At 42.7% G+C, this 27161-nt stretch overlaps 1 protein-coding gene across 2 annotated transcripts; it reads right to left on the reverse strand.

The window, feature by feature from the left end:
• Positions 1-294: 294 nt before the first annotated feature.
• On the reverse strand, positions 295-25541 carry TBCEL (tubulin folding cofactor E like). 2 transcript variants are annotated; one of them, XM_032229119.1, is made up of 9 exons: positions 25419-25541; positions 18839-18967; positions 17188-17337; positions 15467-15606; positions 13886-14067; positions 11945-12201; positions 8896-9022; positions 7050-7166; positions 295-1056 (listed from the first exon to the last, which is right to left on the reverse strand). In XM_032229119.1, the coding sequence occupies exons 3-9, from the start codon at positions 17318-17320 to the stop codon at positions 738-740; spliced, it is 1275 nt and encodes a 424-aa protein (XP_032085010.1). In that variant the 5' UTR covers positions 17321-17337; positions 18839-18967; positions 25419-25541; the 3' UTR covers positions 295-737. The 2 variants fall into 2 exon arrangements, with proteins under 2 accessions (XP_032085010.1, XP_032085011.1); XM_032229120.1 differs by lacking the exon at positions 295-1056 and adding an exon at positions 2036-2689.
• Between the last annotated feature and the right edge of the window lie 1620 nt (positions 25542-27161).

Here is a 27161-nt window from a genome sequence, read left to right on the forward strand (position 1 = left end):
ACTGGCAAGCCAGGAGGGTTATCTAAAGGAATGTGGTTTTGTAGTGTGTCCTTATTACTGTGCTTTGGAAGCTGTAGGTGTGTGTGTGTGTCTCTCTGTGTGTGAGAGAGAGAGACAGAGGGGCGGGGGGAGACAGTGTGCACACGCACGTTAAGCGCCTCTCAAAAGTGATCTCCTTCAGCTGTCTGAAATCCAGAATGCTGCTGGACAATCCCGCAGCCCCCCCCCCACATGTCCTAAAGAACCTTTTCCTTCCAAAAAGAGCCCCCAGGAAGAAATGACAGACCACCCAGGTGAAGGGACAGCAGTGCAGCCGTTTGTAATTGGAGTCCAAGTGCCACGGGAACAAGAGCTGCGCAGAATCTTTTTCACACGTACCTGACGCTTATGCGTGCCGAAGGCTGAATTCCCTGGCTTGAGTAGCTGTCATAACCTCTGAGTTTGAAGCCGGCCCGCTCACAAGTAAACTGAAGTAGCTGGGAGATACCAAAGGGAAAACAGCCCACCTGCTCGATGTCACGCCTCTGAGGAGCATCCTGTCTGTTCATCTGCGCTGAATGCCGGTGCTTTTCTCTCAACGGATCTGGACCTGCTAACCTGGGCTAGAAGTGGTGGCCGGACGCACTTCTGAAACACCACGTCTCAACCCCGTGAACCCAAATGAAACACCCCCCCGTCAGAAAGTCCCTTGATGGTGTTTTACGTGGGGCCGGGCGCGCACTCTGGAGCGAGAGAGGCTACTTGGCTTTGGAGTCCACGTAGATTTTGTCTCCATCCCGGATGCCGTAGGAATGCAGGGCCCTCGAGTTGTACTTCAGCTCCTCGGGGCCAAAAGGGTCTTCGTTATTGAAGTAGGTGACCAGCATGCTGCTGATGGGCAGCTGGACCAACGTTTTGAGTTCCTTCTTCAGCTCCGCCACCGTCTGATCTAAGCGGATGTTCATCTCCTTCACTTGGTCCTTGAAGTGAACTTCGACTTTGGCGCTGCTCTGAGGGGTCAGGTCGATCTCCGCCAGTTTTTCCAGCTTCCCGTATTTTGTCACTAGTTCCTGGTACCTACGAAAACGGGGCAGAGAGACAACACGCAAAGGTTGCTGAATAGCCTGCTTTATTAAAATACATAAGGTTTTTTTTCTGGTGCTTTGTGCCAACCTTTTAAAGCCAACTAACAATATCCTGCATACCTGGGGGTGAACACCACAAACACAGAGAGAAACTCAACTCTTTTAAGACTTTTTAGCAAGCGGGAAGATCAATTCTGCTCTTTGCGGGCTGGACAAACAAAAGACCTAAAATGTTCCTTAAAGCAAACTGTATGTACTTGAAGCCAGAAAATTAACAGTCATGGGACTGAACGCACTACTTAGTTTCAGGTACAATGCAGAAAACGCAACGGTCAGCCATTCTGAACTAAAAAGGGCCTCACTGGAGATTAAAGAATGGATGGAGAGGTGGTTTACTTTAAGGATCCTGGAGTTTTTGAAGAAGTCAATATTGGACATCCTAATCAGCTGGGACCGTCTCTAATTCTGGCCCATAATGGTTTGATTAAGGACACGGTGCCACCTGTATTTCCCCAGGCTTGAACAAAGGCGCCAGGTCACAGTTCAATCAGCTAATATTCTCCATCTCCAATGAAGGGAAAGTTGCGTAGACCACATACACAAACGTGCACACCACATATATCCAGGGGCACCGCAGCTATAATTCCAAAGCCTCACAATGTGCATGAACTACTGGCAGCCCTCAACTTACGACCACAATGGATCCCAAAGTTTATGTCGTTAAGTGAAAAGTTCGGCAAGTGAGCTTGCTCCATTTTACAACTTGTTTGACCTCCTTTGTTAAGCAAATCACCGAAGTTCTTAAATTAGTGACCTCCATTTGTTAAGTGAATCTGGTACCCCCACCCCCCTTTGGCTTTGCTTGTCAGGTCACAAAAGGGGATCACACAACTCTGAGACACTGCCACCGTCGTAAATGTGAGTCAGTTGTCAATCACGGGGAGGCTGCAATGGTCATGTGAAAAATGGTCACCCCCTTTTTCAGTGCTGTTGTAACTCTGAACAGTCACTAAGTGAACTGTTGTAAGCCGAGACTACCTATATAGTGGTAGCCCCTGTGATAAACTTCCGCAGATATAGTGCTTTCAGCGCGGTCTGGCCAATCCGCCTTGCTGAATGCTGCAGAGATCAATGTTCCCCATCCTCAGGGGGCTAGGGGGGAAATATGCGTGACATCTCCCCCCCCCTCTCTTCTGCTCTCTTGGTCGTATTCATTCATTGGCTGACGTAGCTAGTAGGACCAGGAGTCAAGCAGAAATTTTTACAGCTATTAATTGCGTAACTGTGGTTCAGCCTCTGCCTTTCGGTAGGTCTGAATCCCTTTTGGCATTTGCAAGCGGAGGAGGACGAGGCTGAATGGGAGGGGGGGGGGAATAAGTGGGGCAGCACTGTCTGGATGGCCACGAACCCGTTCCACAAGTTTCCTCTCCCTCCCACAGATAAACACCCCTCTTGTTTATGCTCCTGGGTAGAGATTTCTGCCTTTGCTCCTTGTCTCTGCCATCCCCCCCCCCCCTGCCCCTTCCCCAGGCATTTTTCAGATATCTCTCAGTAATAATGAGGAAGGAGCATCTCCTCTGCTGGGCTGGGAAAGTGGCAAAAAGTCAACCCAAAGTCCAAGGGAGCTGAAAAGATAAAAACAAAAAGTGGTTAAGATTGGGGTGGGGATAACATTTCAGAGTCTCTAAGGGATGCCCTTAGACTGAAAGCCCCTTTTGTTTCCTTCTTGGCTCAGGCCAAAACCGTGATCGCTGCTGTGTCATTGCCCCTGTCAGGGGATGATGGGGCCTGGCAACCGGGCAGGGAGCCCCCCCCCCCCCGGACTTGTGTTAAAGGGAAGGATATTCCACCAACAAGCAGAGTCTCTGTCTGTCTGCAATAAGAGGGGGGGGAGGGGGCTGATGAAGCACCCTCGGTTTCGCCCAGTGTCTTGGGACGAAACCAGCTTTCACAGAGGCCGAGTGTTTGGAGAACGGGCTGCTGTACTTGGCTTCGCAGTTAACACAGAGAGAAAACTTGGTCCGTCGTTTTGGCTAACGACGATGTGGGAGATAAGGAAGACTTGCGTTCTCTGAACCCCGTGACGGCTGACAGCAGGGAAATCAATGGTGGAAAGTGAAAGGCAGCTTTCCAGGATGGGGTTTCAACTCCTACATTCATGCCGTCACTTCTCGTATAATGGGATCCACAACTTATTCTGCAGAGTCTTGTTTTCCCATTGAGGTGACGGCAGACTCTTGATTCCAGAGAAGTAAGACGCGCCATTGTCACCAAAATAAAAGGGTGTTGAAGATTCCACAACTCTTTCCTCTTCCACTCCCACCTGAGGCCAAAACTTCTCGCCAGATCAGGGGTCAGCAACCCGTGGCTCTGGAGCCGCATGTGGCTCTTTCATCCCTTGGCTGCGGCTCCCTATCGCCAGTCGGCACCACAATTTTGAGAGGAGCTTCCGGTTTGGGGAGGGGGGAGGAAGCAGGGCACACCAGGAGGAAACTCTATGGCAAGGGGCGGGTTTTCTGGTCAGCTCCAGAATTGATAGGGCTTTCAGTTAGGACAGGTAGAGGAAAAAGGGATGTCACACTATGAGGAGACTCTATGGTGGGGAAATCGGACTTCTGGTCGGCTCCAGAATTGAACGGAAGGGCTTCCCGTTAGGACCTTTGTGTCTTTTTAAGGTTCCCGACCCCTGCACTAGATGATAACAGATAACAGAGTTGGAAGGGATTTTGCAGGTCTTCCAGACCAACTCCTGCTCAAGAAGGAGACCCTATTCCATTCCAGACAAACGGTTGTCCAATCTCTTTTACGAAACAAAAATAAGAACAATGCAGAATTATTGGGGACAGCAAAACTATTTTCCTCAACTGGATTGAAAATCTGCTGGAATCTATTCTTTAAAAGCTAGCTTGTATGCCAAAGTGAAGAAATTTCCATTGATCAAATCCATATCCTGCCTTCTTCCTGGGTAACACAAGCTGGTATGCACAAGGTCACTCATTTCGCCCCCAAAGGCACAATTCTGTTAAACAATGTTGGGTTGAAATGAGTAATTGGTCCAAGGCTGCTGTATACATGCTGTGGTCCCTTGGCTCAGCATCTGAACTATGAATGTATCTAGTATTTTTAAGCTCATCTTTAGTCTAGCTGTGTCGGCGAAGTGCATCTTTTTAGCCTCTAGATCTAACAAGAGCATTTAAGCAGTCAGAAACAACACAAACAATCTTTTCCTTCGTAATCGCAAATGAAATCTGTGTGGAGATTTTAAACAAGGTGTTCCTTCTGCGCCAACTCAGAAAGGTCAGACTGCCAAAGAGCTGCTGATTCAGTTCTACAGAGGGATTATTGAGTCTGTCATCTGCACCTCCACAACTGTCTGCCTTGGCTCTGCAACCCAACAACCACTTCAAAGAACAAAGAACTACAGAAAAAAACAATTGCTACCAACCTGCCTTCCGTTGAGGACCTGTACACTGTTATGAGTCAAAAAGAGGGCCGTGAAAATATCTACAGCCCCTCACATTGTAGACATAAATTGTTTCAGCTTCTACCCTCAAAACAACATTATAGAGCACTGCACACCAAAACAACTAGACACAAGGACAGTTTCTCCCCAAATGCCATCACTCTGCTAAACAAATAATTCCCACAACACTGTCAATAATTGACTAAGAATGTATTACTATTATTCCTCTCTTCCTTCCTAATATCTATCTCTCCCCACTTATGACTATTTAAACAATCTATATTGTTTTTATTTATTTCCTAGTATGATTTGATAGCTTATTATTAACCTTGGCTATCACTAAGTGTTGTACCTTTTTATTCTTGATGAATGTATTTTATTCTCCTTATGTACACCAATAGCATATGCACCAAAGACACTTGGCTATCTATCTATCATCTATCTATCTATCTATCTATCTATCTATCTATCTATCTATCTATCTATCGTCTATCTATCTATCAATCAATCTATCATCTATCTATCTATCTATCTATCTATCTATCTATCTATCGTCTATCTATCTATCTATCTATCTATCATCTATCTATCTATCGTCTATCTATCTATCTATCTATCTATCTATCTATCTATCTATCTATCTCTCTATCGTCTATCTATCTATCTATCATCTATCTATCTCTATCTATCTCTATCTCTCTATCTATCTATCTATCTATCATCTATCTATCTATATCTATCTATCTATCTATCTATCTATCTATCTATCTATCTATCTATCTATCTATCATCTATCTATCTATCTATCTATCTATCTATCTATCTATCTATCTATCTATCTATCTAGGAGCCAAGGTGGCGCAGTGGTTAAATGCAGCACTGCAGGCTACTGCTAGATCAGCAGGTCAGCGGTTCAAATCTCACCGGCTCAGGGTTGACTCAGCCTTCCATCCTTCCGAGGTGGGTAAAATGAGGACCCAGATTGTTGTTGGGGGCAATATGCTGACTCTCTGTAAACCGCTTAGAGAGGCCTGAAAGGCCTATGAAGCGGTATATAAGTCCACTGCTATCATCTATCTATCTATCATCTATCTATCTATCTATCTATCTATCTATCTATCTATCTATCTATCTATCGAATTGATACCTTGAATACCAGGATGCAGCTCATCAGTTTGCAAAAATAAGGTGGGGGAATAACTCCTTTTTGGACGGTTATGATGTTATTATTAATATGTCAAAGGACAATTGTTTTATGGATGTGGTCTTAAAAAGATTACGTCTCAATCTTGGAAGGGCAGGAAAGAGAAAGAACCTCCAGGGGAAAGGAAAGAGGATGGTAATCAAGGCTGGAGAAGGAAAAGGGGAAAGAAACTGAGTTATTGGGGGCAGGGAAAAGTCACGAGAATGAACTTCAGGCATGAACTAAAGATGCAGGATGTGGAACCTGAAGCCCGATTCTCTGGGGATGCCGTCTCAGCTATTCACAAACCCCCCCAAGGGCCCTGAAATGGCACACTGGTGTGGTGGACTGGAAAGCCAGTCTCCATTGAGGGCACAGGTCTCTTCAAGACCCCACACAGATGAGGGCATCTGGACAAAGGGGCCATTGAACAATCAGGCTGGGGGAGGGAAGCCCAGGGTTATTCAAAGGCTATGAACCGGGGGGGTGGGAGGGAAGGAAATGGGGGAGACGAAAGGCAATTTTGCCGTCTGCATTAACCTGCCGGGAACCGATAGGGAAAAAAAACAAAAAACACCATGCTGAGGCAAAACCAAACCAAAAATCGTGGGAAACTTCAGTGGTGTTGAGTGTTCAAGAGACCACACACCTTTTACGATTCCTCCGCACCAAACTTTTAAATATCTTTTTCTTGCCTGGAATTGCCTGACCGTTCACCGATGAAGGGTCTCAATATCTGGTTTGGGAAGGGCAAGTGAGGGTCAAGGAGCTGGAGATGCAATCAATGTGGCCCGTGTCCATGAGTGCCAAAGCCATCGGTTGTGATGGCTCTCCGCCCACTTGCTTTAGCTGCCCCTTCTTACAGTTAATTAAGCCGTGCCCGTCATTCTCCTCCGTTTTCTCTTTCTACCCTTTTGCTTCCCCGATATCTGCTTCAGATTGCAATCCTTCCTGACAGCCGAAACGCAACTTGTCCTCTTAATTATTCATTAGCAAAGTGTTACAAATATCGGTAATAAAGCATTCAGCATTCGCCTGTTATTTACTGTCTTTCCTCAGCCCTTGGAAGTGCTTACCGATATCTGTAGCTGTTCCAATGGTAATTTACTCATTTGCGCTGAAGCGCCTTGAGAGATAAGTCAGTAATATATATGAGACGCCATAGTGAAGATAAATGAGGTACAGGAGGCGCTGCAGCTTGCCTAAGTTTATCAGGTGAGTGACTTAGCGCACAATTCTGAACTGGGGGCACCTCAATTTATATTTCGTGTCTTCAAAACTAGGCTGAACAGCCGAAGGTTTTTTCATTCATTCCACAAACTTCTGGGTAAACCCTCACCTGAAAGGAGCTTCTTCCTGTGGGAAGTCCAGGTAATAGCGGATGAAAAACCTCTCAGAGTCTTCTCGTTCTCCCTCCGTTATGACACTTCCATTCAGCTTGGTGATTGATGGTAGCCTGCCGAAGAGAAGAAGAGAAAACGTTAACAGTTGAGCAGGCCGGGGGGGGGGGGGAGTCCCCAAGTAGCCAGGAGCAAATATTGTCTTCTCAGGAGATTCTTGCAGAATTCTGACATCCAAAAATATAGCTGTCAGGGAAATTGCATTTTTATAGGGCTCCATACAGAGAGGAATGGATTTTAAATTGTGCATTATGACTTGATTATAAATATATCTGATGATTTCCTAAATGCCTTCCTTCATGTGGACTTTCCAAGCCATAAAATGTTGGTAACTTTAGAAAAGGCTGTAGAAATTTGCTATTTACTGCTTTGTGTGTGATAAAGAGGAGGGGGAGGGAGGGAGGGAGGGAGAGAGGGATGTTATGTAGTTCCTGGCTTAGTCTGTCACTCCAATCATTCTAGATGGAGAATATGAATAGAAAGATAGCTGACCAAAAGGACAGCATCCAAATTCAGGTGCACACAAACACTGAAGAAAATAATGAATGCGGAACTGCAGAATATGGGATCAAAGGTTTTTTCTTTTAAAATGGCACAACTAGTACCTATCAGAGCACAGCTCAAGCAACTGTCTTTAAACTTCTCAACAGTTAATTTAACATCTGTCATCAGTGGTTTTTGAGATTTCAGCGAGATGACGACAACCAGCATATATGCAATGGGCGTATTCTCATTACAAAATGTACACCAGAGGGGAAGGCCATGAAGTGGGCCCATTAATAGGGTCCTCTCCCTTTACCATTGATTGACAATAGTCCTGTCCTTAGCCACGATGAGCCATCTTCCTGCCTGCAGAGCTCTAAATGAGACACTGAAGTGCAAGTTAAAACGACTCATCTGAGATTAGGGCCTTGCCTTGATTCTCCCTGATGCCCCAGGCTAGATATGAAGATGGAAGTGATCAATTTTAGACCAAACCGCTGAGATTTTTTTAAAAACATAAAAAACGGTTAGGTAATGGTTTTAAATAAATAAGTCTGCAATATAGCAAGTATTAAAAATACCAATTGGGAATCAAGCAAAAAATGGGCACAAAGATTCAACAGTCTCCAAATACAAGAGATTTATGATTTTCCCCTCCCCAAGGTTATTATTGTAGCCCTTCAAAACAGGGTTTGCCAGTTATATTACCTGGAACAATTTTAATTCACAACGTAGGTCTGCACCCCCCCCCCCTTATTTTTTGATTCACTCACAAAACTCACAAATTACAGGAGTCCACTATCTTCCAATTTCCTCTTTGAAACTGAGCACCGTAGACTTCCCCTTCATGGATTAGTGCCTTGTCATGACGAAGGGGCTTACATAGCTCAATGAAGCTTTGAGTTATGCCATGCAGGGCCACTCAAGACGAACAGGTCATAGCAGAGAACTCTGACAAAACATGACCCACTGGGGGAAGGGCAACCCACTCCAGTATCTTTGCCATGAAAACCCCACGGACAGTACCAAACTCACTGGAGAAGATCCTCATGCTGGGAAAGATGGAGGGCAAAAGAAGAAGGGGACGACAGAGAATGAGGGGGCTGGATGGAGTCACCGAAGCAATCGGCGTGAGCTTGAATGGACTCCAGAGGATGGTAGAGGACAGGAAGGCCTGGAGGAACCTTGTCCATGGGGTTGCGATGGGTCAGACATGACTTCACAACTAACAACAACCTTAGACTTAAGTCACAGACAATTTTTAATCGTATTAAGGCTGGATCGACTACAAAATCTCCAGACCTGGCTATTACCAGCTTCCTCCGCTCCTCATTGGTGTACGACTGAAGGAGAGGGATTCTCAGCAATCTCACTTCCTCAAGCTTAGGGAAAGAATTCAGTTTGTCAACGTCTTCCCAGGAATGCAGTCCTGCTTTAAAGAAAGGAAAGGCTCAGGCAAGGAAAACAGACAAGTGAAGAGGTAGAACATATTTGTAGGTCCAGGTTGTGCTTGTGTGAAAATTATTTGCAGGCCGAAACTAGATGAGGAATGGAACAGAGAAACAAACGGCTCAGGCTGAAGGCAGACACACATTTTTTTTCAAACATTTCTCTATGAAACATTTCTCAAATGTAATAGAAAATTACTGTTACCAGAGAAGGATATCTGAACACAGATTTCTCCCAGCTGATCTTATACCTACATGAATTATATTTTGTTTTTGTTTTTTTAAATGTCAGCCTTGACAAGTTAGATTATTTTGGGGAGTTGTTCAATTACTTTCACCTTCTGAAAATAATATTTCATTTCCACCTTTGCTGCTCCAATGAAGGTGGTGATTAATTACTGAAAGAGACTGATGTATTTTGGTAAAAACAAAGCTACTGGATTAGATTTCCTGGGAAGTTAAGACTTTGGCTTATGGTATACTCTCGTATTCCCAGCAGTACGAAGGTAGTAAGTTAAATAAATCAGTAAAACCCTGTTATTATCATCCGGTGGAAGTACAATTCAAACAAATCGAAGCAAGTGGATGGGGCTATGCTTAAGGAATAATGATACTTTTCTTTCTAGAGAGCACTGAATTCTTGAGTGATGTGATGTTGAGCTTTATATACTTCATTTTTCTAAAAGGTTATACCTGGCAAATGTCCTTTCCCTTCTCTAAGTCTACGACAATAAACCATCTCGAGCCAGTTGACATAGCTACTACATTAATTGTTAATTTGATTAAACACAGAAGAGTAACATGCTTTAAGAAAGTGCAAGGGGAGATGATGAAAAATATCTGCCTGCGCAAATAAAGGGTGGTGAAGAAAGTTATTTCAGAGCATATGGAAACTATAGGAATCACATTTTTTTTAAAAAAAAAAACCCAATTAGGATGACTTTTGATAGAGATCAGGATAAAATCATTAATTAAAGGATTAAAGTGTTAACCTATTCCTGGGGTGTTAATCAGGATTCTGATAATTGGTCTGATGATTTAGATTCTTAGGTTGAAATGACAGAAATAAAATAATTAAGGCCTCCAGACTCCTGACGACCTCGTTAAAAGAAACCATAAAGCTCGCAACCCAGCAAGCTCATTACCACAGGGTGTGTGTAATTTCTACACCTTGTCTACTATGAGCTGTGTCTACTGTTAAGTAACTAAGTGAAACTAAGAAACCTATATACCTTATTTTTCGGTGTATAAGACGCACCTTTTTTCCTCAAAAAAGAGGCTGAAAATCTGGGCGCATCTTATACACCGAATACAGCATTTTTTTTTGCCTCCTGAAGCCCCGCCCCTTCACCCTTATGGAGGCTTTCAGAGAGCTTCTGGGGGCTGGGGAGGGCAGAAATGAGCAAAAACGGGCCATTTCTGCCCCCCTCCAGCAGCACTCTATAAGCCTCCATAAGGCTATGCATGCAAATTTTTTGATGAAAAACGGTCCATTTTTTGCTTGGTTTTGGCCCCCTAGCCCCCCCACCCAGGAACACTCATGTAAAACGGGCTGTTTTGGGGAGGTTTGCAGAGTGCAAAAACTTTTTTTTTCCTTTTGGAAAACTCTTTGATTGATGAGAATTAGATTGATCTAGTGCAGAAACAAAGTCTTAGGTGCTGCAGATTGTCAGCGATTTCCTTCTGCAGCACATAGATAAATACACCTGGAAACATCTACCTACCTACCTACTCTCTCTCTCTCCGTCCCTACCTACTGTATTTCTCTCTCTCTCTCTATTTTTCTCTCCCTCTCTCTATCCCTTTATCTACCTACCTACCTACCTCTCTTTCTCCCTCCCTACCTACTATATCTCTCTCTTTCTCTCCCTCTCTATTCCTCTACCTACTTTTAAAAAAAAAATCTCTTCAAAACCTTGGTGCATCTTATTCTCCGGTGCGCCTTATACTTATGCTTAAAATGTATTCAGGATTCTTCCAGCCTTATAGGAAGATCCACACCTTTGTCCAGCCTGAATAAACTTGTGACCAAGAGAGAATTTGCACTCCGCCTCTTTCTTTGTGACGAGCCACACCGATTTTCCCTGCCTAACAGGGGAGCCATAATTTATCTCCATGCTTGAGGAAAAGTGTGTCTCTTCACAGCAGAAGGATGCTTTTGTGAGCTTTCCAGAATATTTACGTCAGCAGTTTGGGCACAGAAGCTTGGATAAGATAGGCCTTTGTCTAACTGTTCTGACCTAGGCTTCCTGAGAAAGCATAAATCACAATCTTAGTCCCCAAAACCCTTTTATTTATACGGCTATGAATTCTGGTCATTCACAGCCCACAAGTCTTCAGTCTGTGCAGATTCCGACAAATGTCTGCTCGAGTTGCCAGTCTTTCAGGGGAATGTTGATAAGCACCCACCTTTATCTCCCTTGGAACGCTGCCAGAGACCTAATTGCCAATTAGTTTCCAAGGCCAAACTTAGCACAGAGTCAAACAGGACTTCTCAGAGCTTGAACCAACCAGATGAACTAATTGCTTCCTGCAAAAGCTCACATCCATTCACTCCGCTTTTATGTATTATGGGAGGGGCCAATCATCTCCAAGCGTTACTCCCAAGCTAACCCTGCTTTCTTAATTGGTTCTTGCCTTCTGGCAGCTCTGCGTATGCATGCACCAGAAACAGGCGGTGCCTGTTCCTCTGCCTCGCTGATGTTAGACTCCGGAGGCAGCATATAAACTACCAGTTGCCCCCCTCTGCCTCTGACGCAGAACCCTTCCCCAGATTTCAGGACTGGCCCATTGCCTCCTCAACCTCCTCACTGTCCGACTCTGCTGCCAGCTCCACAGGCCGACAGCAGACCACAACAACAGGCCTTGTATATCCTTCCATTACATTTCACCCAAGGTCTCACCTGACTTGTGCAGACTGATGGAGCGCAAGTTGGGGAATAGCCTTGCCAGGGAATCTTCGGAATCTTCAATGGTTGACAGACTGTTATTGGCCAGAACCAAAGTATCTAGCGATGGAAACATTATCCCCAGCTTCCGGATCTCAGTCCAGTCTTTGAGATTGTTGTCAGTTATGTGGAGCAATTTGAGAGAATTACAACAAGATGGAGAACAAGACACTGCATTATAGTCGTTAAGGCACAGGAAAAGTTCCTCCAAGCTGCAGGGAGAAAATTCCAATTAAAATATGCAGCAATATCTTTATACAATCAAGATGTTGGTTTTAAGGAAAAGACACATTGTTGAGCTTTAAAAGACGGGCTATCTCACTATTACTTGAATCAGCACAAAAGGCATTCCAAAACATTTCCTCCTAGGGCAGTGTTTCTTAACCATGGCAACTTGAAGATGTCCGGACTTCAACTCCCAGAATTCCCCAGCCAGCATTCGCTGGCTGGAGTATTCTGGGAGTTGAAGTCCGGACATCTTCAAATTGCCAAGGTTGAGAAACACGGTCCTAGAGGAAAACTGCTATGGGAAAAATTCTGTTGTCCTTGTAATCCCATCTCTGGATTTCTGAAGGCATTGCATTTGGTTAGGCTGAGAGCAGAAGGTTGGATTAAATAAGCTTTGGTCCCACATGAAGGAAAACAGCGTTGCCAAGCTCAAGGGAGCCTCTATCAGGCCTTATAAAATATGTAAAGGAACGTTTAACTGGAAGTTGTCCTGCTCTCTCTCTCTCTCTACAGCCCCATTTAGCCTCAATCAAAAGCCAGCATGTCCATTAGCGAGCTATTTGATCTGATAACCAAAGAGCAGAAAGGCAGAATGGGGACTGCCCTACTGGCGGTATCTGTTAAGTTGATAAATTTACCGATAAAATGCCCCAAGCAGCTTAGTAGTAGTTCAGAAACGTCGTCCAAATGTGGTCTAAAACTTTGGAAGTAGATAGATCGGCACAAACCACAAGTGGCTTTGTGATGTACTTTGCCTAAGGATGAATATGCTGTTGAAGGCTTCTCGATGGGGAAAAAAGAGAGCTATGCAAATGGAAAAGGGGAATATTTCAGAACTAGTTTTTTTGCCTGATCTACTGCACTGCCAGTATATGGAGTTTAAGATATACCAAAGCTTTCAGTTAACACACATAAACAAACACACACACACACACAGAAGCTATAATCTTAAATCAGCATTTCATACTAATGTCATTATAAGGGAGTACAACTAAATAAGGGAGAATGGACTTCTTGGAACACCATTCAGTAACATGTAAATACAATTGCAATATGACAGGAAGCTGCCAAAGTAATTGTCTAACACATTTGAAAATTATGTTATTTTTTTTAAAAAAAATCATGTCCAGACAATCAGGCAGGAAAGCTCCTTCGCATTCCTTCCTTTAGGCTAAAATAACAATTCATGGTAGCCAAATGTAAACCCTGCACTACCTTTTGTAGAATGCCTTAACTCCTCCATTAATTTGTAGGGTAACAAATTGATGGGAATGCAGCCACTAGTGCAAGATTAAAAACAGCAACGCTGACATGCATGGAAAGCAAACAAGACAGGAGACCAAATGGGGTCAACCGGAATAGACAGGGAAATCTAAAGCACAGATTTTGTAATGAATTCTAGGTTCAGTTCTAAAATCCACAGTTCTCAATTGGATTTCCTTTGGAGAGAATTTGAATCTGTTAGCTGGTGCAAAATGTGGCCATTTGATAAGATTCAAAAAGTCAAAAAAGATAACATATTTTTTGTCCACCACTAGTCTGGAGGAAAGCAATTAGAAATAAAAGATAAATTCTAATTTATTTTTGGGAATTTGTGTTTTGAGTTTAGCTCCTTCCTTAATAGATCTTGCCAGTTAACTCTGAAAACCCTTTTTCCTTCAGGCTTACTCTGGTAATTCTTGCAGTATAGTGTGGACTGTTTCCCAGGAAGCTTTGCTGTTGTTGAGCACAAGTTTGCGAACACCAGAGAAAGATCCAGCATATTTCCTTTCTAAAACTGACAAATTCAGAGGATTGGAACTCAGGTTCAGAAACTCCAAGTGAGGGACATTGGACACAATTTTACTGACCTGGGAAAGAAGGGAAGAAGGGGAGAAAAAAAACACCTGTAATCAGATCTCAAATAATATTAAAACCTCCCAGCAACCTTTCCAGTCTACTTCACTGAGTTGAAGAATGATAAGGATCCTAACAGCATTCAAGATAGTCATCTGTAATTCATACGTAGCCATTTGATGATTTAGATTGATTGGTTAATTGCTTGTTCCCCTCAATGGTTCAGTTAATTACACTCTTAGAAAGCCTCGATAAAGGGAAAAAAACAGATACCTGGCAGGCTTCTAAAGCAAAGAATAGCAACTATAGAAAAGAAATAACTTACAAGTGCCAACATTTTTCAAAGGACTATTTTATCCAGGGTTACCCATCTTTTCTGCAATCTTGTATGCGCCAAATACCACTTTAGTAAAGAATTTTGATTCCCGAAATTGATTAATGCTTGGATTTTGCCCCCCTCCCCCTGCAAACAACTTTGTAATTCTTTTAACATTTGAGAATGAAAAACGGATGGCCAACAGGCAATAAAACCGCCTTTCCTATTTTGGCTTATTGTAATCCAAAGCCTTTGCCACAAGGAAACATGGAGGAAAACACAAAAATGCTGGAGAGCATTTGGAACAATTATTGCAAACTTGGGGGCAAACCTGAATCCCCCCCCCCTTTTTTTTGAAGACACATGGGCTAAAGGAGGGATAATGAGAGTCAGTGGAAACTATTAGAATTCTTAGCTGATTGTACAGCTCTTCCTGATCCTATAACCCATTTTACCGCCTGCTGTAAAAATTAAGAAGACTCAAGGAGATTCATTAGCAATTGGAACTTCCCATTTTTAAAGTCACATTCCGCCTTCCCTCCAGTAGCTGAAGGTGAGTTACATGGGGGGACTCATTTCATTTTATCCCCTGAAGAAGCTGTGGGTAAGGTCGGCTGGGCTGAGAGAGTAGAACCAGCCCAAGGTCATCCAGCAAGACTTTATATGCTTGAAACAGCATCTGCCCTGGCCCAGTCCAACCCTCATTGTAATGCAGGCATTAACAGGCCCCCAAAGAAAGGAAAATGACAGAAAAACAAGAGAGCTGCTTCTGCCCTCCCACTCTTGGATGATACCTGAGATTATAAAACTGTAAAAGCCGTGGCTAAAGGCAACAAGCTGATGATGGGAGCTCCGAAGGGAAGAGAGATGAGCAAGAAAGAAGAGGTGGCCCGCTTGAGAAAGCTTGAGGTTTGGAAGGAGAAAGTACTGAACTAATCAAGTCCCTGGGTTACCCTGGGCAAGGACATTTGAATTATTAATAACTTGAATAATTCCAGGTGCACACGTGAATCCATCCCGGAACAGCCATCTCTACCTGCAGCAAAGACAGCTGTTCTTGGTACCACTCAGAATGAAGTTCCCAAAAGCCGCTTTACCTCGTGCCAGTCTTCTAATTTGTTGTCAGAAAGATCCAGTTCAGATACGTGAGCACAGAAGGCAGCTATCTCCCTCTCGTCTCCTGCACAGGTGATCCCACAGCTGTTCAACACCAGCACGCTTGGCAGGTTGAGGCGATCTGAAAAAGTAGAACCAACAGGAAGCCCTTATAAGGAGTCTCTTGTTTTTGCTGAGCAATTTTATCACCTGTCCATCCAAGCAAATCTGATCCAGAATACATTTTTAAAAAAAAAATGCTGTACAAAAATGGGATTCCATTTATGTTGTCTGATGAACTGTACCTGATATGGCTGTTTTTAAAAGATACTGTTTTATTAGTATGCAATCCATGATGCTCTTTGCTGGATGAAAGTGAAAAGTGACTCCTAAATACATGAAACTGTAAATTAGAATGTCTTAAGTGCTAAGTAATGTAATTATTTGGTTTAGGACAGGGGTGTCAAACTCAAGGCTTGGGGCCGGATCCGGCCCACGGGGCGCTTAGATCTGGCTCGTGGGGTTGCCCCGGAAACTGCAAAGGACCGGCCCGCGGTGCCTCTGCCAGTGAAAATGGAGCTCGGGAGGGCAGCATGCTGACAGAGGGTTGCAGGAGGTCGTCGCAGCAAAAAAATGGAGCTTGAGAGCCCATTTTCGCTGGCAGAGCGCTCGGACCACCACAGGGTCCCCCGACATGAGTGACATTGAGCTGCCCCCCCCCTCCAAGATCAAGTGGCCCTCAACAAAATCGAATTTGACACCCCTGGTTTAGGATGACTATATCAAAAGGTAAAACAAGATAAATTTCTCCTATGCATCCTTCTCTAGATTCCATATTTGCCCTTGATGAACACCAACTAATGTCTTTCAGCCCTTTCCACAGTTTCTTATCATCTACCCTAACAATATTTTCAGTAGGTTCTTCAGAAGCAGTATTAATGTTTCAGAAATCAGCGCAACCAAGTTACTCTGGAAAAGAAATCTAATAAAACAAGAGTAACTCTGGAGACAATATGAAAGATGCAAGCTTATGGAGAGCTCTTCTTTCTCCATGTAAAAGATGGTTTCCTGGGGCAATTGCAATGATTATCGGCATAAAGGAAAACTTTAATTTTGCCCTTTTCGTTAGGGGAGTTGCTATGAAGAAAAGGGTGATGAGGGTATGCATATTGAACAAGGGAGCCGTATGCCGTAGCATACGCTGGGATATTTTGCTGGATAGAAGCATTTTAATAAAACCATAACCTTGACTCAGGGCCAAGATAGTTTTTCCATCTTTTTGAGGTATTTGAGCGAAGAAATCAGAAGAATAACCAGAAAAGTTTTTTTCTTTTCTTAAGGTGTCTCTGGAAAGGTTAACTCGGAGTGACATACAATACATTTGGTCCCCGACTGGCTCAACTTATTTTTGTTCTTTTCTGTCACATTCAGTTACTGTCAATTCCAACCAAATAACCTGGCTTGCATTTCCTCTTTGGGAATGCCTGTGATAGAAATCAACCTGACAGGAATTCAAAATCAGAATAGGGTGGGTGGTGGTGGTCAGGGAGGAGTGAATGCAGAGTCAGTGTACCCAAAAATTCTTTGCAGTCCAGAAAGAAACTACGTTTCCCTCCCATCCCTCTCACAGAAGAGGGAGAACAAAGAGTAAACCTAATAAACTTTAATCCAAGCCCTGCTCTAAGGAAGCCAAAAAAAAAAAAAATGCAGCCCAAACCTGTACCTTTCATAGGTGAACCCTGAGGTGTAGCCGGGACATGCACTCCCATTCCAGGACCACGACGATAAGGGAAGTTTTCCGGGCTGTATTTTTCACAAAGAACTTGCATGAAACTTCTCCCGCTGGGCTGATCCATTGTCCCTTCCAGAAATGCTGTGGTTCAAAAAATGGGAAATAAATGCCTTCCTTCCAACTGGCAAACTTAAAACACATCTTTAGACAAAGCACCTTCCGTTTTAAATTGGGTGAGGGAATGTGTTAAATTCACTAAACGTTTGGAAAGCCCCATACAGTAAGAATGTTATTTAAAAAAGCAACTTTATTCCAAGATCAAATGTGAAGGAACTTTTTCAGAGTGGCCCTTGTTGAGATGTTTAGATCAGGTATGTCCAACCTTGGCAACTTTTAAGGCCTCTGGACTTCAACTCCCAGAATTCCCTAGCTAGACATGCTGGGTAGGGAATTATAGGAGTTGTAGTTCACAAGTCTTAAAGTTGCCAAGGTTGGACATCCCTGGCTTAGATATTCAAGCTTGAAAGAAGACACCTGAGGAGCTTTTATGAGGTTTCGAATCATCCTTTTGTGGCCACTCAGGAAGGTCAGGAACATGCTTCATTGGCAAAATGAAGCCTGTGCAATTTAGCTCTTTAAACCATTCAAATCACTATCAAAATAAATGCTTGTGGAAAAAAGAGGAATGGAGGATGTATTTTTTTTTGTAAATTTCTGAATTCAGTCACAAAATCTCTGGTGTGGAACATATTCAAAACTCAGTCAGCATAGAATATACTATCTAGACTAGGGGTCGGCAACCTTAAACACTCAGAGCCACAAAGGTCCTAACCGGAAGCCCCCCATTCAATTCTGCAGCCGACAGGAAGTCCGGTTCTCCCACCATAGAGTCTCCTTCTAGCACCGTCTCATTTTTCCTCTATGTGTCCTAACTGAAAGCCCTATTAATTGCAGAGCTGACCGGAAAACCTACCCCTTCCCATAGAGTCTCTCCTGGCACGCCCTGCTTTCCCCCATCCAATCAGAAGCTCCTCTCAAAATTGTGGTGCCGACCGGCAACAGGGAGCCGCAGCAGAGGGATGAAAGAGCTACATGTGGCTGCAGAGCCGTGGATTGCTGACCCCTGATCTAGACCAATAGAATAACTTGACATAAAGGTAGTATTTATAGGTCTTATAAACTTATACAAATATACCACTTTCCTCTTTATTATTCTAGTGTGAACAGATGCTGGGCATAAAACATTCAATCTGTAAGGTATATTTGTGCTGTTCCAATTTGTTGCATATGTCAATATTTTACAGATGGGAATAGAAATAACACACAAATTAAGATACCAAAGAATTAATCAACACCAAAGATGGGCAGAAGGTAAATGTGTGAGCGATGTACAGTAGATCACCCAACTGTTCAATTGTAGCAGCAACCAACCACATAATTTCCTTCCGTTCCTGGAATTAAAGCAGATTAAGTGATGGAAACATGAGCTAAACCCTGGACATTCACTTGGGAGATTGAAGGGAAAAAGTGCCCACATTCTTTAAATCTTAGGAGGGCATCTTATGTAAGACGTTTCGATGGGTGGATTATTTTATCCCGCCAAAATAAATGGTGCAGAATGCCTCAGATGTTCCCCACTTACACAAGGTGGTTATTTTTTAGTTTCAGCATCAGCTCTCCCGGGAGTTACATGTGTGAGTTTCTGGGAATCTTCTTAGCCCTTCATTTTATTTTTCCGAGGAGGGAAAAGATCACACATCCATGTAATTCCCTACACAGGAAGGGAGAAGAGAATGGAAGAAAAGAGGGAACTTAAAAAGCAGCATCAGTGAACTCAAGAAACAATTCTATCTAACTCGCACATTTTTTTCCCAGGAATCTGACAACAACTTTTCCGAGCAACGCATTTTATTAAAAGCATTAATAGCAATAGCAGTAGACTTATATACCGCTTCATAGGGCTTTCAGCCCTCTCTAAGCGGTTTACAGAGAGTCAGCATATTGCCCCCAACAATCTGGGTCCTCATTTTACCCACCTCGGAAGGATGGAAGGCTGAGTCAACCCTGAGCCGGTGAGATTTGAACCGCTGACCTGCTGATCTAGCAGTAGCCTGCAGTGCTGCATTTAACCACTGCGCCACCTTGGCCCTAAGCTTTTGTAAGCTTCAACTCATGAAAGTTTATGCCTTTGAATAAAATCTGTGACTCAGAACAAGTGTAACCAGAGTTTTATAGACTAACACAGCTCTCCTCCTACAATCTCATTGTTTTGTGCACAGGAACTAGAAAATTCATGCCAGGTAAGGCTGTCAACAGCAAGCAGCTTGATCCCCCAAGCAGAATTTGTCCAGCTTACACAGGCAACATTTGGAAACTTAGGGGCCCTTCCTGCTTCTCAGCAGAGGTATCTGGACACCAAGGTCATCTATTGCCGCAGTGGCCTCATTTTTTGGAACATCATGTCCTCCAGAGCTACATCTTGGGTTCTGAGTATTTTGCAAGGCACTCGAGGCCATATTCTTTAATTGGACATTTGGTACATAATTTGTATGGATTTTGTTGACATTGTTGATGGGCTAACATTTTATTTTTGTTTATTGTTACTGCAGAGTTTGGGCTTGGAGGCATTGATTTCTGTATTTTTAATCTTTTTTTTTAATGCATGGACTAATTCAACTTGGTGTATAAGCACTAAAAACAACTAAGTGGTGATGATGGATTGCTACTTTTCTGATTGAACAAGATACTGAAAATTATTTGATCAAAATAGGGACAAAGAAGAAGGTAAAGTATGGAGAAAATTTGTTTTAAGGGATTAATTTGGCAGGGAGAGGATTTTTACTCACAGAACTTGTAGAAAGTAAGTCATTCTAGTGATTTACATCCTTCACAGGATACCATTATACTAATTAACATCATTTAAGTAATGCCACTACACAAATTGTCCATGGGAATTTGCTCCATTGTGTGAAAGGTTAGTTGTATCAAGGTTTAATAAATGAAGGTTTCACTGTAGAACTGTACCATTATGCTCCTTTCTAATTAGCCAACAGGGGAAAAATATTTCAATATTAAAACTTCTGTGGTGAATCATGCCAGTTTGCAAAATAGTAATACAACCCACTGCCTTAAAATAAAAATTGAAAATGCAATAAGAACATAAAAAAAAAATAGTTGGATGGTTGGGAAAGCCAACATAAAAGAATGCAAATTTAATTGGGACTTCCTTAAACTAGAATATAAACTTAGAGGGGAAATCCTTTCCCAGTTTTAAAACTGAATTCACAATTCAAATGTCCCAAGGTTGTTGAGAACCACACACTAAGGTTCATGAAATAATTCTATAGGAGCTAAAACCTGGATTTTGGATGCCTTTCTGAAGAAAAAGAAGCTGCTGGTATATATTAAGGTGCTGGTAGTGGTTACGCTACTCCAGACCTGCACAACTCATTGAGGGGGAAAGGCTGCATATTGAAAATTATTATGTGCTGCACAGAAATATTTTTTCCTTTTTTTAATTTTTATTTTATCAAAATACATTCACAATTATATGATCTCATAACTTATTAATAATATGTATTTATAACAATTTTTCCCTACTGTTGACAATATACTTGAAGATTGCTTTTTTAACATCCCATAGATCCATCTTATTTTACAACGGTCCTACTTCTTCTTCCCTCGCTCCCTCTTTCCTTCCCTCGTTTCTTCTCTCCTACTCCCCTTCCTTCCTTCCCTCCTTCCCCTTCCCTCCTTCCTTCCTTCCCTCCTTTCTTTTCTCCTTCTCTCCTTCCTTTCCCCCTTCCTTTCCTCCTTCCTTCTCTCCTACATTCCCTCCTTCCTTCTCTCCTTCCTTCCCTCCTTCTCTCCTTCCTTCCTGCACAGAAATATTGTGCTGCTGCTCCATGGCAGTGGAAGAACTAGAGTGGGCTGCAGTAACAGCTCTAAATGTATTACAGTACTTATTTTTTAAAGGCTGCTTGGTGGGTCACGTGTAGCCTCCAGGCTGTATACTATGCAGGCTTGCAGTGTACAAGCTTGAAACAAAATGCTTTTAAAATCAAACCTTTTCAAAAAAAGGTGGACATTTAAAGGTTTTAGTCTATCAGTTAATTTCAGTCCATTCCAAAAATAAATCTCTAAAAGGTTCATAAAGTATCACTCAACATGGAAGTATTTCATAGACTGAACTTTTAACAATAGCTTCTAAGCATTACAAAGGCTTGTTGTATCGATTACTGGGTTTATCAAAGTAATCATACTTCAAAACATCAACAGAAAATAATTCTAAAATGTGGAAACAGAGTAACATTTGTTCCTTCTGAAAAGGAGCATTTGTAACCAAGGTCAAAACCATATAGCTTCTGGAAAGTGAAAAAAAAAATGAGGGAGGGCTTAGTCTTGGGGATGGGGAACAGAAATATAAATATTTGTGGAAACATTCGTTGGCTTTTCCCCAAAATCAGTATTATACCATTACCAAGGTTTTCTGAGTGTTAATAATCCACTTACCTTCTCTGGAAAAAATCAAGCTTCCACTAAGAAAAACCAAAGTGTTCCCAGAATGCAACTTAAATGTTTAAAAATGTCTGTTATTAAATGCAGATGAGGCATCTGCTATCTATAAAAGCCAGTAAATTCTTAAACTCTTAAGACGAGGCCCTTTGACAACACTTGCCACAAATATAGCAAAACAATTCTTCCATTTTACTAAACTAAACTCATTTGGACTTTTTTTAAGTTATGCACTTTCCAAGGTAGTTAAAAGCCGGTGAAAAAAATTGTCAAGCATATTAGACAAGGGGAAGAAAGTCAACAGCATTTAGAAAATACGTTGTCTCTAAAAATATTAATACTTGAATAAGGAAAGCTGTGACGATGAGGACGGGGATCTAGGTACATTAGCTACATATCTGCGCTCCTATGAAATAACAATCTTATAATAGAACTCCATTTACTCTCAGGTGATGTTTTCTCTTTCAAACTGCCTTTCTTCCATTATGAAAGTAAGGAAGATCTTAAAATGGGTTTGAGGGAGTTTCCCGCTCAAGCCCTGACCAGAGTTAGGCCTTCAATCCCAGCTTCAATTTGTAAGCCGGAAAACAGGAAGAATGTTATTGCTATTCAATAAGATGCTGCCACTTGCCTTTCGTTTGGAAATAAAGAAAAACTTTTACCAAGAAACAGGTAATACAATCACACCAGGTGCACCTATTTGCCAATATATTAATACAACTAACCGTCAGAGGACAAGTATTACTAGCTCTCTGCAAATGTCATTTACCGGTAAATCTACCTGCTACAAATGAAACTGCAGATAATGTGATAGGAAAACCTTAACAGAAACTTCAAACTCTAACATGGAGTCTACTATGAATTTGTTTAAGATAATTCATTTCCTGAATTAATCTGCTCTACACTATGAAATAAATAGGCTCATTTTTTTGACTATGACAATCTGAGATGTAAGGCCGCATTAAATTTCATCATGATCCTATTTATAACAAGAACCTATACCAGAAATAGTATTTATTTGTCCAATTCCTGATAAAATACAAACTTTGGGTACTATTTCAAACCTTCTTTAAACCAATGGCTGCTCTGAACTCCCCTGTCATAAAATACAGATGACATTGTCTTTTACAGAATTATCTCTTAAGTTTAGCCTAATCTGTATATATTGTCTTCCTGAGGATTCAGTATTTTTCATAGATCCTCTTGGACATTCTGATCCACCAGATTGTATGAATTACCTACTATAAATAGTAGTGGATATACCAGAGTTTCCCCTGAAAAAATTCTGTCACTTTTCCTAAATAGAAAGATAAGATATTCTTCATGTAATGCAAAGAGCTGATCAATAAGCTCACTTTTTATAAGTGGCAACATGGAAAAATTATAGTGGACTCGTTAAAATGCCAAAAGCCTGGTAGCATTAAGGTACTGCCTTTCCTGAGAGCAGAGGTTTTATACTTCTGAAAAACAGATGCCATGTTCTTCTACACATGGAAATAGATTGGACCAGATGGTTCTTGGATGACACAACGGGAGACTTGTGCTGTCCCCCGTCCCCAAGACTTCTGCAACTCCTCTCACATTGCTGAAGGCAACATACTAATAACTCACCAAATTATTCAAGTACAAGCTATCATAGGTATGCTCTTAATGTTTATTCAAGGACATTAACCGTTTGGATGGCTGGAGATGGAAATCACAGCCGGGTGATTATTAGGAAATACAGAAGCAGATGCATTAAAAGGGTTAATGTCAAGGATGGAATACTTGCAAGATACTTTCTATAAAGTAAGTTGTGCATTATGGTGTTTTTGAAAAATCTAGAAGATCTGGCTTCAAGACTAGATAGAGGGGCCAGAGGCAACAGCCCCTGTTGAGGGGGCTGTTACGTCACCGAGTAACAGCCTCAGTCTGTCCCCACAGAAAATATTTTATCTGTACCAATGTTATCAATGTTACTATTTTATCTGAAAGGCCTACGGAAAAGCATTAATTTACTAAGCTCCTCGGCTCACAAGGGCCTTCAGAGGTTAACAAATCAAAAATGAAATTCAACGGCTGGGTACCTAAAGAAAGTTATAAATCAGACTGTCAGGGTTTTTAAATATATACATTTATCTATGGGAGGTTTTTTTCCCCCCCTCCAATAATCAACTATTGGAAGCTGTGGTATGTGTGGAAATGCAAATGAAGCAGGCATTTGAGGCCACTGTTGTTTCTCACCTCTTTGAACCAATGATATTTTTCCTGTTCCAGGCCCGTTTGCCCCCTACTGCTAACTATGATGATGCTGACCTTCTCTTCCCACCAGCTGCCTCCAGGGAGATGGAAGGGGGTCTTGGGAAGGACCACATTCTACCTCTTGTGCTTAGAAAGTACATCTGGGGCTGGAGGGGCTGGTCTGCACCTGCTGGCGATCTCCTTTGCAGGCCTCCTGCTTCCCCCCCACTCCAGGATCTACTATTATTTTTCTTCTTCTTCCCAGAAAGCCACCAGCATCTTTCTGTCCCCTTCCCCACAATCTTGTCCCCAGGACTTTGGAGAAAGGCTGCCTCGCAAAGCTTCCTCCGACTGCCCTTCGCACAGGGGTACATTGGGGGGGGGGGGGAGGCAATCTGCCTCTCCTCCTCTCAGCTACTATTTCCAACCAGGGTCCCTTTCCCAAGAGGGGGAGTATGGCCTTCCCTTCCAGGGGTCGTCCCCCCCCCCCCCAGTGTTTCAGGAGTTCAAAGTAGACTGCTGCTGGTCAAGGAGATTCCATTGGACAACAACCTCTCTCATTTCCTCCCCCCACAGCCCAGTTTCCAACCAGGGTCCCTTCCCCAAGAGGGTCCCTCCCCTAGCAATTTAGGAGCTCAAGGTAGACTGCAGGTGGTCAAGGAGGCTCCATTGGACAACAGCCTCTCTCATCTCCCCCCCCCCAGCCCAGTTTCCAACCAGGGTCCCTTCCCCAAGAGGGGAAGTTCTCCCTCCCCTAGCAATTTAGGAGCTCAAGGTAGACTGCAGGTGGTCAAGGAGGCTCCATTGCAATTTAGGAGCTCAAGGTAGACTGCAGATGGTCAAGGAGGCTCCTTTGGACAACAGCCTCTCTCATCTCCCCCCCCAGCCCAGTTTCCAACCAGGGTCCCTTCCCCAAGAGGGATGTGTGTGTGTGTGTGTGTGTGTGAGAGAGAGAGAGAGAGAGAGAGAGAGAGAGAGAGAGAGAGAGAGGGAGGGAGGGAGGGAGGGAGGGAGGGAGGGAGGGAGAGAGAGAGAGAGAGAGAGAGAGAGAGAGAGAGAGATTCCTGATAGATTCCTTCTTCCAGGGATCGCCCCCCACAGCGCTTAGGTGGACTGCTGCTGGAGAAGGCGGCTCCATTGGACAGCAGCCTTTCTCATCTCCCCCCACTCCTTCAGCCCACTGTTTCCAAGCAGGGTCCCTTCCCCAAGGAGGGGGGGGGCAGTCCTCCCCTTCATCCAGGGATCGCCCACCCCTCCCCCAGCGCTTTAGGAGTTCAAGGTAGACTGCTGCTGGCCAAGGAGGCTCGACTGAACCGTCGTCTCCCTCCCTCCCTCCCCCTTAACCCTTCCCTTCCCGTCTTCTCAGCACTGCCGGGCCAGGAGGCGGACACGGCGGGGGGGGGGGAGACGGCGGGGGGGGGGGGCTGCGGGCCCTTCCTTTCTCGCCTTCCCAACCTTCCCTTCATCCCCTTCCATCCCCTCCTCACCGGGCCCCACCGCTTTTACGCTCCCCGTCCGGCGGCCGCGTCCTGCATTGACCCGGAAACAGCTCGCTCGCCCGTCCGGGATGGGGAGGGAGGAAGGCAGGCAGGAAGGAGCGAGGCAGCGCGCGCGACCGGAGGGGGAGGAGGGAGCCGGAGAAATAAAACCAAACATCACGTGACTCCCCCCCCACGTGAGAGGCGGGAGCCACGCTCCGTTGCCCTGGAGACGCGGCGGCGCCGGGGAAGGGCCGCGGGAGAAGCGCATGCGCCCCGCGGTGCTTTCCTCTCCCTCCCTAACGGCCGCCGCGCGCGGCCCAACGGTTTTTCCCGCCTCTTTCCGTTTGAAAGTGCCACCACCACCACCTGCGCGGAGGGCGGGGGAGGAATAACTGTCGTTTCCATTGCGATTTCTGAGGCTCTTTCTATAGTAGAGTCTGCTGGCTTGTGTCTATTGATGGTTTCCTGATTGCTTATTTGTACCCTATGATTATCATTAAATGTCTACCATAGGATTCTTGACGAACGTATCTTATCTTTTTATGTACACTTGAGAGCATCTGCACCAGAGACAAATTCCCTGTGTCCAATCACACTTGGCCAATAAAGAATTACGTATATTCCTATTCTATTCTTCTATTCCTATTCTATATTCTTCTATTCCTATTCTATTCTTCTATTTCATATTCTATTATTCTATTCCTAGTCTATTTCTATTCTATTCTTACTTCTTCTATTTTATATTCTATTATTCCTAGTCTATTTCTATTCTATTCTTATTTCTATTCTATTCCTAGTCTATTTTCTATTCTATTTTTTCTATTCCTATTCTATTCTTCTATTTCATATTCTATTATTCTATTCCTAGTCTATTCCTATTCCATTCTTCTATTTTCTATTCTATTCTTCTATTCATATTCCTGTTCTAATATTCTATTCCTAGTCTATTTCTATTCTTATTTCTATTTTATTATTCTAATCCTAGTCTATTTTCTATTCTATTTTTTCTATTCCTATTCTATTCCTATTCCATTCTTCTATTTTCTATTCTATTCCTCTATTCATATTCCTGTTCTAATATTCTATTCCTAATCTATTCCTATTCTTATTTCTATTCTATTATTCTATTCCTATTCTATTTTTTCTATTCCTAGTCTATTCTATTCCTATTCCATTCTTCTATTTTCTATTCTACTCCTCTATTCATATTCCTGTTCTAATATTCTATTCCTAATCTATTTCTATTCTTATTTCTATTCTATTATTCTATTCATATTCTATTTTCTATTCTATTTTTTCTATTCCTATTCTATTCCTATTCTATTCTTCTATTTCATATTCTATTATTCTATTCCTAGTCTATTCCTATTCCATTCTTCTATTTTCTATTCTATTCCTCTATTCATATTCCTGTTCTAATATTCTATTCCTAATCTATTCCTATTCTTATTTCTATTCTATTATTCTATTCCTATTCTATTTTTTCTATTCCTAGTCTATTCTATTCCTATTCCATTCTTCTATTTTCTATTCTACTCCTCTATTCATATTCCTGTTCTAATATTCTATTCCTAATCTATTTCTATTCTTATTTCTATTCTATTATTCTATTCATATTCTATTTTCTATTCTATTTTTTCTATTCCTATTCTATTCCTATTCCATTCTTCTATTTTCTATTCTATTCATATTCCTGTTCTAATATTCTATTCCTAGTCTATTTCTATTCTTATTTCTATTCTATTATTC

This window comes from Thamnophis elegans, chromosome 13 (assembly GCF_009769535.1).
Source record: "Thamnophis elegans isolate rThaEle1 chromosome 13, rThaEle1.pri, whole genome shotgun sequence".
NCBI classification, from domain to species: domain Eukaryota; kingdom Metazoa; phylum Chordata; class Lepidosauria; order Squamata; family Colubridae; genus Thamnophis; species Thamnophis elegans.

What these genes read in the sequence shown, in the direction of transcription:
- TBCEL (XM_032229119.1), bottom strand. Translation starts at nt 17,320, where the DNA reads ATGGATCAGCCCAGCGGGAGAAGTTTCATGCAAGTTCTTTGTGAAAAA. An exon ending in CATCAGTCTGCACAAGTCAG is followed by an intron (nt 9,023 to 11,944) that starts GTGAGACCTTGG and finishes TCTTTAAAGCAG; the next exon opens with GACTGCATTCCTGGGAAGAC. An exon ending in AGGAAGCTGGTAATAGCCAG is followed by an intron (nt 7,167 to 8,895) that starts GTCTGGAGATTT and finishes TCTCTTCGGCAG; the next exon opens with GCTACCATCAATCACCAAGC.